Raw genomic sequence first — 12,477 nt, forward strand, 5'->3', positions numbered from 1 at the left:
GTAATTTCTTTAATATGTCATAAATAGATTTTCGATGTAAATATGCCTGACAAGATTGTTACAATGAATGACATTTTAGTGGGCGTCTTCTGGAAATCAGGGAAATATGTATGATATTTATTTTTTACTCACAAAAACAAAAATGCAATTGAATTAAACAGAAAACTTTTTAATTATATTTAGACATATATTATGTATGTTAACTTTTATTCTGGATGCGATTAATCGTTTGACAGCCCTACATATAACAGTATGTTTTATATTTAATTTATAATAATATGAATTCATCTTATTGTATATTAATTCTATTAAATTGCGTTAAAACTACTCAAGTTATAGATTCTTTGCGGAGGTCTACCGGAAGTTAAGTTTGGGCCACATGACGTTTGTTTATGTTTTTGTCGCTGAAACAGTCTAAAGTGCACCCAAAATACAGAATTAAGACTTTGTAAAAGGCCAAATATGTAATCTTTAATTGAAGAACCAAATCTTTTGAATTGATTTCCTTATTTGGTCTGCATTTTAGCGCCGATGGTTTAGAAAGTGTTCGTCTCTCTGAGATTTATGCCCGACTTGAAGAAATAGAAGCAGATAAAGCACCAGCCAGGTGAGTCACATGTTATTGAACACATTGTAAATATTTTTCAGACCACCTTGTCTCAAGTCGTCTTGTATTGGTAGTTTCCATCAGCTGTTGTGGACTCGCCAAACTGTAACATTGTTAATATTGTGTTTGAAGTTCGGTCATTTAAGTATAGTCAAATCATCCTAAATTATAAGCAATGTTTTTTACTCTTTCAGGGCATCTGTCATTCTAGCTGGTTTAGGCTTTTCACCCAAAATGCAAAAGCAAACAACCAAGTGAGTATGAAAGGGCTTAAAGTGATAGTTCACCCAAAAATGAAATCATTTACTCTTGTCATTTCGAACCTGCATGACTTTCTTTCTTCCGCACAACACAAAAGAAGATGTTTTGACAATGAATCTCAGTGCTTTGTTGTGTTATTGTTGGTAGGGGTTGACCATGTTCGCGTGGCTCCATCAGATCATTAGCGTATGAGGGTGTGGTCACATTAGAGATAATGAGCCTGTCTTTATTTTCATGCCTATTACAGAATCACAGAATATTTGTTTGAATTGGATCATTTACAACTAGACACTTTGTAAGGATCTATCTTATGTGTCTGCTGAAAGCGCACCCTGTTTATTTTCTTTATTTTACACAAATAAGAGTAGACCTTTCACAGTTTAGAACGATGTATTACTCTTATTTTTATGACCAGAATAACGGGGGTATTTTAAGTCTCTTTCCTCAGTGATAAGAGAAAAAGTAGTGGCATTGACCGCTGAGAGTTAACAATATACAAACGTTTGAACAAAATGATGGACTGTTAAACGCATATCTTTAAGATTGAATTACAGCCGTGAGATTTAAAATAATAATAAAAATACAAATTCAAACCTGAAGTGCTTCTGGACTTCTGGATTACCAACTTCCTGAGAGACAGACAACAGCTAGTGAGGCTGGAGAATTTCACATCCAGCATCTGCACCATCAGCACTGGTGCTCCACAGGGCTGTGTTCTTACCCCCTTACTCTTCTCCCCATACACCAGCGTCTGCATTTGAAGGAGCTCTCTGACAAGCTCCTGAAGTTTGCAGATGTCAGTGGCCTTATCCAGGTTGGGGATGAATATGCATACAGAAGAGAGGTTCAACAGCTGGCTGGCTGAAACAACCTTGATCTCGAAACTGTGGATATGACAGTGGACTTCAAGAGAAACGTCCATCAGTCCCTCCCCTCAGTTTCAGTTTATTTATAAAGCACAATAAGACAACCGTGCTTGACCATTGTGCTGGACAATATCTTTTAAAACAGGAAAAAAATCAAAGTACTGTACATAAAGACAGTAGGACAATACAGACAAATGATCATGATGAGAAAACCCCTTTTGGCTCACACAGCCTTCTGAAAGAGATATGCTTTTCTTTAAAAAGTGATTCAGCCCGGTCCCAGTTTTTCTTCGACCAATAAGAGTTTTTGATTCAATGACCTAAGACATTTAGCTGGGGTGTGTAAAACCTAAAAGGTCCAAAATATATAAAGGTGCCATTCCATTTAAAACCTTTAAAACGTAAATGAGGTGCAGAACTTTAATCGAATAAGATTGATCTGTGGGCAGAGCTGACAGTGATGTCGCAGAAATCTGTCAGGACAAAAACTTGGCTTAACAGGGAAACGCTAATCGCTCTGAACATGTTGGAACACACCTCTCATGAAGGTGTTACTGTATATGTGTAAGGGATAATGTACAGTCAGTCAGTTAGTTGTTATCGCATGAATAAACCCTGATAGTGTGATCAGGAACCGACGCGATGTGTGGAGGCTCTTGTATCACACTGAAGGGGGTATATTCTGCGATAACAGCCAGCTGTCTGGACCATACCTGCAAACTCGCCACTTTTCGGTGAAATTCGCCGTTATGAATCCAAATATGCCATTCTGGTAAATCGTTTAGATCCAAAGAGTTTTTACCCAGAGTGGGGGGGTGATTTATAAAACGTAAGTCCTCCGGTGCCATATTGTGAACATTCAATGAACAGATACAGGCAACATCATAGCATGAGATGCAGATGCGGCAGGAAAAGCGCGTTCTAAATGTCATGTTTGCCCCTGTGAAAAGCATTGCTGAAAGGGGCGAACGCATAGTGTCGTCCTGGATGAAGAGAAAATGGCGTTGATATTTGTTATTCAGCTCTCCCATGTGATGTTATGAGAGACTGTTGCCAATCTCCCTTTGGAATATCCACTTCTAGAGCTCTGCCCTTCTAAGTGAGTAAGGCACTTGGGTGCCATTGTATTCGTCCAAAGTTTAGCAAAAACTGTAGTTTACAGATGATATTTAATATTTATTTTAGAGAACGATCAATTTGCTTCATAATACATTAATATGTCGTCAGGCGTCGCGCGGATTACTTTTGTATTGCTTATATCTGCTTTTTGAATTTTCTTTTTTATGGAAGCTCTTAATAACTCTTTGTTTTCTTTTTGAGGTCTAATAACTTGCATGAATCAGGTCCTGCACTTTATCTCTCTTAATAACTCTTTTAACATCAGTCCGGCACATTATTTTCTCAATCCTAAAACCAAAACCCCATACGCGCAAGCACTTTGCTTCCAATGACGAGTGCAATGTACTTATTATTTATGAAAATCTCAAATTCAACCAAAATCCATATTTTCCACTTCTTTTTCCTGTAGCTCAAATTTAGACCATGCCCATTCCGACTCATTATGCCAGTAACCTTGGTCTTATTTGCGAATAAGCTTCACCTTGGTAATACATCATGTGATTAGCTGCTGCTCCATAGGTGTCTTGTGGTGCACTTGAAAAACAACCCCTCGTATGGCTGTCACCTTTTTCACCTCTTCCGAATTTGCAGGTCTGCTGTACATTATCCCGCTTAGGACATGGCAACTTGCCTCATAAGTAAATTATTGATCAAGAAATATTTATTTGATACACATTAGCTTCTTTTTACCAAATGCAGACCTTCCGCGAGGAAAACTCGTTTACTTTTTGGTTACTTTTAGGGTAAGACACGACGTTCAAATGCCAGGAACAGCCAATTTGGTCATATGTTATTGAAACACATATTTGAATTGAATTTTTATTTATATTAAACTGCCATGATTTGCAGCATTGGGGTTACCATGTGGTGTTAGTTTTGAGCGGTTGTTATCTGGGAATATCGCACCTTGGAATGTCGCAATTGGCCAATCAGAATCAGAAAGTATTCCAGAGTGCCGTGTAATAAATATAAATCATATGTTGAGTTATATGAAGTGACATCCTGCTGCATTGTTTATTAATGTTTGTCTTTTGCTATAGGGAGTTTTCTGGAGGATGGAGGATGAGGGTAGCGCTAGCACAAGCTCTCTTTGCACGGTGCGTTTAACCCTAATGAATAATGATCTTTTAAAATTACTATAATGCTTCTAAACAAGAAATCAATATACTTTAAATTTTTGAAAATAAAATTATGAATTTGTAAAATGTAAAAGTGTAGTTATGACAGTTTTTCAACTCTTATATTCAGTTTTTTGATTCTGTAATTTTAATTGAAATGTCAGATTAATTTGTGGTGGTGCTTTATTTAATATTTTCTGACTTTCTGTTACAGGCCTGATCTTTTGCTGCTTGATGGTGAGTTACAAAAACACAAGCAATATTTGTCCACTGTGTTCTTTAAAAAAATCGTTATTATAATTCACATCTCTGTTTATTTCCATCAGAGCCCACAAACATGCTGGATGTCCGAGCCATTTTGTGGCTGGAAAACTATTTACAAGTGGGTTTCTGCTGTTTGGTAGTGTTAAGTGAGGTTGCAAAAATCAAAGTGCATTTTTTCCCGATTAAAGTCACATTTTAAATGAGAGTATTTTTTGCAGGTTTGTTGTGGTGGTTTGCACAGCATTAAAGAAAGACCAAACATTGATACAATATACATTTTACACCATTTGTTATTTACCTTTACTTTGTTATGCATGTAAATCTTTGCACGCAAATCTAGTTTATGCTGAATCAAAAAAATGCACTGTGAGAAGCAACAAGCATTTATTTTAGATCCAAAATCAGTTTTACAGTATTTTATTTCATAGTAAAAAGAAATAAGTTAATCGTTTGCAGTTGAAAAAATTACATGCGTTTAAAACTTGAATTCAGTTGAGAAATTATTTGTTCAACCCTGTTGTTAAGTATATAGAAATAGTGTTTGCTTTTATGGCTAAAATGATGTTGTGATCCTTTGCCGTAGACGTGGGTCTCCACCATCCTTGTGGTGTCTCATGATCGTAACTTCCTGAACGCCGTTGTGACGGACATCACACACCTGCACTCCCAGCGGTTGGAGAGTTACCGTGGTGATTATGAAAACTTCATCAAAACAAAGGAGGACCGGCTGAAGAACCAGCAAAGAGAATATGAGGCGCAGTTACAGTACAGAGAACACATACAGGTAAAGCAGAAACAGCACAGAGAACACATACAGGTAAAGCAGAAACAGCACAGAGAACACGTACAGGTAAAGCAGAAACAGCACAGAGAACAAATACAGGTAAAGCAGAAACAGCACAGAGAACACGTACAGGTAAAGCAGAAACAGCACAGAGAACACGTACAGGTAGAGCAGAAACAGTACAGAGAACACGTACAGGTAGAGCAGAAACAGCACAGAGAACACATACAGGTAGAGCAGAAACAGCACAGAGAACACATACAGGTGAAAAAGCATCTGCAGAAATTCATAACATGTAAAGTCAGTATTATAAATGTTATTTCAGTGTGCTGAAAAGCAGAAAAGACTCTGGTTAACATAACTATTTCTCTCAGGTTTTTATTGATCGCTTCCGGTATAACGCCAACAGAGCCACTCAGGTGCAGAGTAAACTCAAGCTGTTGGAGAAACTGTAAGTGTTACGTCACTCGCTGATCTCTCATTGGTCAGACACACTCATGCTGGATTCTCACACTCTGTATGTGTTACAGCCCTGAACTGAAGCCCATTGAGAAGGAGACTGAAGTCATATTGCGGTCAGTTTTTCATTTACTTCTACAGTGTTTAGCATGAATGAGTACGCCCCCTTAAAAAATAAGATTTTTATCCAGTTGTAAGTGAATATGAGATTGCATATTGATGCATTGAAAACAGCTTTATTACACATCTATTTTTATTAACATTTTATTTTTAATAACATGATTCAGCCAACTGTTCCATGCTGAACATCTCTTTTCATAAAACGCTCTTGACGAGGTGTGAACTTCCGTGGACGGCCTGGACGTCTCGGCAAGCTTCCCACAAGCGCGACAGCATTTCAACTTCTTACCGATGCTTTAGTAATTTACCTTCCTGGGCAAAGACATTTTCTTCTTCTCAGGTCTTGTGACATTTCTTTTCCATGTGTTTTGCCATTTTGTCAGCATTATATGGGAGTGCATTTTTTCTTAATTGTCAATGGGGTGTATGCACACGGAGCGATGGCGTATTTCTGTGAAGGTATTTTGGTGCGACTGTGAGAGTTTCAATTGTGAGAAAATATTTGACAAGCGTTCAACTCTCACTGCGTGAATTCACATAAACTGGTCTGTGAATGCTTGTTTTTGGTGCAGATGTGTGAATGGGTTTTGCACCATATTTACTGCACGAGCATCTCAGTTTGTGATTTGTAGAACTGGATTTGTGCACTTGCACTGAAGGATTCAAGAAGGCCTAACTGTTGTGTTGTGTTTGTGGGAGAGAAAAAAATCTACAAGTTTGCAACTTCAAATGTACTGACACACACGTGTGGCCGACCTCTACAACTACAAGTTTCACTCTCACAGGCGCTCGGTTGTTTTGCACCAAAAACACCTTCACATATTTCTGTCATACATCGACAACCAAAAAGAAGTGCTTCGGGCTCTCCTTTTCAAGCTACGTTCACAAATATGATTATAGCTAAGTAAACGTTAGCACTTACTCCAGGCGTAATCACAGAGGCACACAGCAATGTTCGCTGGAATTCAAACGTTCTCGCACTAAACACATCATTGTTACTTGGTGAAAAATGACCTCAGCTCTATGAGAGCGGACGAGGCTTAGCTGGCTGAGATTTTAGCGGAAGCACGTCATCGCCCCGTATGCATGCACCCCGTTACTCAGTGGCCACCTGTCTGCTGGTCAGTTCCTGTCAACACATTCACGTAGGGGTGTACTCATTTTGGTCCTGATCAATCTCATTTAAAAGCAGATATTTCATTTTGTGGGATGCCACAGAAAAAACACCATCTGGCTTTAAAATGAATACTTTTGAAGAAATCTGACGGGGTGTACTCGTTTATGCTGAGCACGTTATGTGTTATGTTGAAACGTTAGCAGGCTCTCGCTCACACGTGTGCTTTTCCCACAGGTTTCCGGATAACTTTGAGAAGCTATCTCCGCCTATCTTGCAGCTGGATGAGGTGGAGTTCGGCTACACGGCCGACATGAGGCTCTTCACGCAGCTCAACGTGTCAGTTGATCTAGAGTCTCGCATCTGCATCGTACGTGTCTTTCATAGTACATCACATGTGTACTCTTGTCATCGTAGCGTTCCTTCACTTTATGCTCATAGCTCGTTTTAAATATGAGCAGTTGTTATCCATAGAGCAACATATAACGCAAGGGGGAAATGAATAATGTTGACAATCCAGTGTACAGGCAGACGTCTTGAAAGGAATCTGTCACCTCAGCGGAGGTATGATGCGTAGCACAATACAAGCATATCACCATTTTTAATGACGGTTATTTTCATCAGAATTTGGTAACAATATGATCTGTTTGTTGTACATTGAATAACCAGTGTTAAAACAACTGTGAAAACTGAATAAATAATTGTGTTTTTGATATTCGAAGAACACAACAACATAATCAATGAACTGTTTTGGATTACAAAACTATTGCTTCAGATCATATTTCAGATTTACAGTAAGAAATAGATAAATAAATCTGAATATATGCATAAACATTAGTAAAGGGTTTCAATTCAATACAGTTGAAAAAATGTCCTGGCCTACGGAATCATTTGAAAAGATGTCCAGCTTCACGTATCTCAAGGACGATTCGGGTTGTGAGACCCGTGAGAACCAGTGAGATTCATCCTTGAGATACAGTACGTGAAGCCGGCGTGCCACCATTATGCATGGTTTCTTTTCTATGCACGTTCATATCTAGTTTAAAAACTTTGATTTTATTGGTATTGAAAAGCAATTGTATGTTTATAACGTGGTGAACAGTTTCAGCACAGCGGAACAGAATATCATTTGCTGTCATAGGTCAGACTGAATGAAAGGTTTCCAGCACCAGAGTGGTTAGGATGTCTTGTTTAATGTCTTGTGTAGGTTGGTGAGAATGGAGCTGGTAAATCCACCATACTGAAGCTGCTAATGGGAGAACTGATGCCCATCAACGGTACCAGATACGCCCACAGGTAAGATTCCTTGTGATGCATGGGACGTTATAAATCCAGCCTGCCTTTCTGTCTGACACCTTTTGTCTGTTTACGCAGAAACTTAAAGATCGGCTACTTCAGTCAACATCACGTAGATCAGCTGGACCTCAATGTCTGTTCCATCGAGCTGCTACTTAAGAGATTTCCTGGTACGCCTCAAACAGACACTCAGTCCGACCCAATAGCATCATAGCACAACATTTTACCATCATAATCCTTCCTTTTATCCTGCTTTGAATTTTCTGTTTCATGTCATAAGTAGTCATAACCGAGCATTCATTAGTTGTGTTCCAAATGACATGCTATACGCTATGCACTCCACCATCTAGTGTATGAATGTAAGAAGGGTAGTATCGTCCCAAATGGAATACTAAAGGGTTTAATACTAACCGGAGTATATGCGGTTTCCCAGACGAGGACAAATGATGTCAGTCACACAACACGATGTGTGTCAATAAAATCAATTTGTACATTTAATGTGTTTTGAATCTGTTTTGCCCAGCATGACTTCAGTCACCATCAGATTTAAGCATAATCCCTCCGCAGGAAAACTTTGCTTGAGCAGCGTCTGATAGCCCCGCCTCCCTTCTGTTATGCGAGCGAAAGTGCGAGCGTGTAGTACGAGAAGTTTCACACTTCATATTTTCGGTTGAGTGCATCATCTGGGTACAGAGTTCTTTTTTGACAATTTTCAATGTGAACGCACTACTGACACTTTTTATACTATAAAATGGCGTAGTATAGTGCATAAGTGGGCGATTTGGGATGCACCCGTTTACTTTTGTGTGTATCAGGTCATATAGAGGAAGAGTACCGTCACCAGCTGGGCCGATATGGCATCACAGGAGAGCTGGCCACGCGGCCGGTGGCGAGTCTTTCAGGAGGACAGAAAAGCCGTGTGGCCTTTGCACAGATGACCATGCCGTGGTAATGTGTTCATGCGTTTCTCCTCGTCTCACATGACCCAGCACTTCATTTTCGCCATTTATCTGCCTGACCCTTACGCTGTCAATTTGACCCTGAATTCTCATTGACAGTCCCAACTTCTACATTCTGGATGAACCGACAAATCATCTGGACATGGAGTCGATCGAGGCCCTTTCAAAAGCCCTCAACACGTTCAAAGTAAGAGTGGGATCTGCTTGCTCCTGCAGAGTTTCCACAGATCATGAAATGCTATTCTATGATTAAGTCATAAGGACATGTTGTGCGGTCAGTAAACTTGGAGCTACTTGACAGCTATTATTAGTCATGGAATTAATAGGCGTAAACTGATGTCAGCTAGAACACTCTGTGATAAGACAATGTCTGTGTCTCTGTCAGGGCGGTGTGGTTCTGGTGTCCCATGATGAGCGACTGATCAGGCTGGTCTGCAAAGAGCTTTGGGTATGCGAAGGGGGACGAGTCAATCGTGTGGATGGAGGCTTCGATGAGTACAAGGACATCTTGCAGGAACAGTTTCGACGGGAGGGATACTTGTGATTGATACCTGTCATCTGTTTCATTACAAACACCAAAACTGCCATCTTACCAGAGAGCTTCTGCAGTCGCAAGGGCCAGTAGGCTGTTTGGATGTTCTTACTCGAGGCCATTTCACTTCAAACTTCCCAATTCACGTACCTCGCATACTCTTGTGCAAGCCAACAAATTGAAGATCAAATAAAGGCAAAGCGGACATATGTACAAATTAATGTTGTACTTGGCACCACTTTTAAAAGATCGCTCAAAATGCAACAATAAAATGATAACTGTCCAACCATTTTAAATGTTCTTGTTGTATTTGTTTCTTCAAAGAAACACAAATGATGTTGCTGTTTTTTACTGCATAATCAAATTAAAGTGATTTAGTTGCTCACAACAATACACTTCTGAATGATGTCCTACATGACAGCGAATCGATGGTCACTGCCCATGGATGGAGGACCACTCACTGTCCTTCAGGGTTTTGCTATGACCCTAACACGAAACATCTTGCATATGTGTCATGTGACTGGTAAGCTATCGGATGCCTGAAGGTGCGGTTTCAAAAGCCAAAACGTCCGACCAAACATCTACAGTAGTGCTTTTTATCTCTTTAGAGCCTGTGAATGACATGACATTGGCGTCTTGAAGTTGCGAGTTGAATTGAAATGCGCAGCATGTCTACTAGATATTCTATACTCATGCCCACACCTTTAGAACAGCAGCGTTTATCTCTGACCCTAATCAAACACACCTGACACACCATCTATTTAATGTCTTCACGATTAGAAACATCACGGCAGGTGTGTGTTTGGTGCTAAACTCTGCAAGACAGTGGCCATCCAGTATCAAGAGACACTGGCGGTCTGAACGGGGCGTTATGGTTCCTCGTTTGCGAGTGGCAAATCTCGCCGATCAGTCTGTGCAGCACTGCGTAAGGTTGAACTCACCTAATATCCATGGCCATGTCCCAAATGGTGCTCTTCATGTGGACTTGCGGTCTCGTGACCATAAATTGCGCATGCTCACCAAGTCTTCTAGTCCATAGTAGAGTGTCCCATTTGTTATTAAAGCAATAAGCCCCAAGAAGCAGTGGGTTACAGTGCATTTTATAATAGCTAAAGGCGTTGTGGCACGACGCGAAGCCAAATCTCCACGATGCAAAAATCTTAAAAAAAAGACACTGTTTCAGTGACAGAGTACTGCATTTGCGTGTGGACGAACGGCCAAACCGCATAGAAAAAACTGCAGTTTTGAAAATACCCGTGTTCGTGTGGACAGGGCCTAATTCTCTAGTTGCTGGGTTCATCCTTCTTCACTTGCATGTGGTTACTGCCAACAACTCTGCTTTATCAACTTAACAAGACAACATTAAGATCACTTTCTTAAGCTGGTTTAAATCATAATACAATGAAAAAATAACTTGTAGAATTTACTTAATAAAATCCTCGTAACAATTTGCACGATTATTTTTTATAAAATCCTCGTAACCATTTGCACGAATATTTTTAATAAAATCCTCGTAACAATTTGCACGAATATTTTTAATAGAATCCTCGTAAATCTCTGCACGAATATTTTTAATAAAATTCTCGTAACAATTTGCACGAATATTTTTAATAGAATCCTCGTAAATATCTGCACGAATATTTTTAATAAAATCCTCGTAACAATTTGCACGAATATTTTTAATAAAATCCTTGTAACAATTTACACGAATATTTTTAATAAAATCCTCGTAACAATTTGCACGAATATTTTTAATAAAATCCACGTAACAATTTGCATGAATATTTTTAATAAAATCCTCGTAACAATTTGCACAAATATTTTTAATAAAATCCTCGTAACAATTTGCACGAATATTTTTAATAAAATCCTCGTAACAGTTTGCATGAATATTTTTAATAAAATCCACGTAACAATTTGCACAAATATTTTTAATAGAATCCTCGTAACAATTTGCACAAATATTTTTAAGTAAAATGTGCTGTATAATTCAAGTACAACTTACTAACCACAATACACCTCTTTTACAATATGGCGGTGGCGACCGGAAGTAGGGAAATACTTTTGTCCTACTGCTGTCATAGCCATTCATTCAGCTTGTTTTCTCACAGGCATTCATTTTATTTACCAAAAACAAAAGTAGCATATGTTGTCCGATTTATTCATGGTTTACTGGGAGATGTAAAAATAGGGAAAACAAACATTACAAAAACATTGTTTTTTGAGCGATTTATTTATAATCAAGGTCTGATATATGTTAGACAAATCAGCATAAAGAGAGCGTTGCATGCCTAACTTCTTCTGGTCTCCGCAACTGTTCTGTTTAGTGAATGGAGCTAGAGCATTGACCGGACAAGCGTTTACCCTAGTTCCGGTTTGTACACGTCACGCTATGAAATAGGTATATAAAGTAAATTCTACTTATTAAATACATTTAGTATTTGTTAAAATATTAAGTAAATGTTACTTAAAGGAAACAAAAAAATGTTGAACAAAAACATGTCTAACGCAAACATCACGGCTCACTTACTTTCATATTGAAATAGACTATTTTTACAACATAGATGGTCAGGTGAGAAGAGACTGGTGCTCTCTGTGCTGGCATTAGCACAGTTACTGCACTATAGACTGATTTTACACCGCCGCCATGTTGAGGTGGGAAGAAAACCGGAAGGACATATCAACTGCAATGGTTTGGACAACCAACCTGGGGCCCGTTTCAATAAGGAGGTTCAACCAACTCTAGGTTAAACCTTGAACTCAGAGTTGGTTTACTGAGAAATGAGAAACTTTTGAGTTTTTGGTTTCAGAACAGCTGATTTGAGTTAGTTCAATTTACTCTGGGTAGGCTTACCCTGGGTTAAGCGCGTGCACCACGACTATAAAAACAAGCCATCTCTTAAACTATGTTTGATTTACGCTACCGTTGCTCTAAATCCTGTTTGGTAAAGTCACGTTACTTATGGCCATGAGATAAT

General features: G+C 39.0%; 1 protein-coding gene across 2 annotated transcripts in view; it reads left to right on the forward strand.

Annotated features, from left to right (window-relative positions):
- The window catches only part of abcf3 (ATP-binding cassette, sub-family F (GCN20), member 3), a 41,118-nt gene extending 31,252 nt beyond the window's left edge, over positions 1 to 9,866 (forward strand). The window contains exons 8-21 of one of the 2 annotated variants that reach the window (XM_057334801.1): positions 527 to 607; positions 802 to 861; positions 3,894 to 3,950; positions 4,186 to 4,208; positions 4,298 to 4,353; positions 4,819 to 5,283; positions 5,394 to 5,470; positions 5,550 to 5,594; positions 6,950 to 7,082; positions 7,920 to 8,008; positions 8,087 to 8,178; positions 8,824 to 8,956; positions 9,067 to 9,154; positions 9,353 to 9,866. In XM_057334801.1, the coding sequence (XP_057190784.1) occupies positions 527 to 607; positions 802 to 861; positions 3,894 to 3,950; positions 4,186 to 4,208; positions 4,298 to 4,353; positions 4,819 to 5,283; positions 5,394 to 5,470; positions 5,550 to 5,594; positions 6,950 to 7,082; positions 7,920 to 8,008; positions 8,087 to 8,178; positions 8,824 to 8,956; positions 9,067 to 9,154; positions 9,353 to 9,511 (1,558 nt within the window). In that variant the 3' untranslated portion in view covers positions 9,512 to 9,866. The remainder of the gene's footprint in view (positions 1 to 526; positions 608 to 801; positions 862 to 3,893; positions 3,951 to 4,185; positions 4,209 to 4,297; positions 4,354 to 4,818; positions 5,284 to 5,393; positions 5,471 to 5,549; positions 5,595 to 6,949; positions 7,083 to 7,919; positions 8,009 to 8,086; positions 8,179 to 8,823; positions 8,957 to 9,066; positions 9,155 to 9,352) is intronic. The other variant, XM_057334802.1, reaches the window with a different exon arrangement.
- Positions 9,867 to 12,477: the final 2,611 nt, after the last annotated feature.

This window comes from Triplophysa rosa, linkage group LG5 (genome assembly GCF_024868665.1).
Source record: "Triplophysa rosa linkage group LG5, Trosa_1v2, whole genome shotgun sequence".
NCBI lineage: Eukaryota > Metazoa > Chordata > Actinopteri > Cypriniformes > Nemacheilidae > Triplophysa > Triplophysa rosa.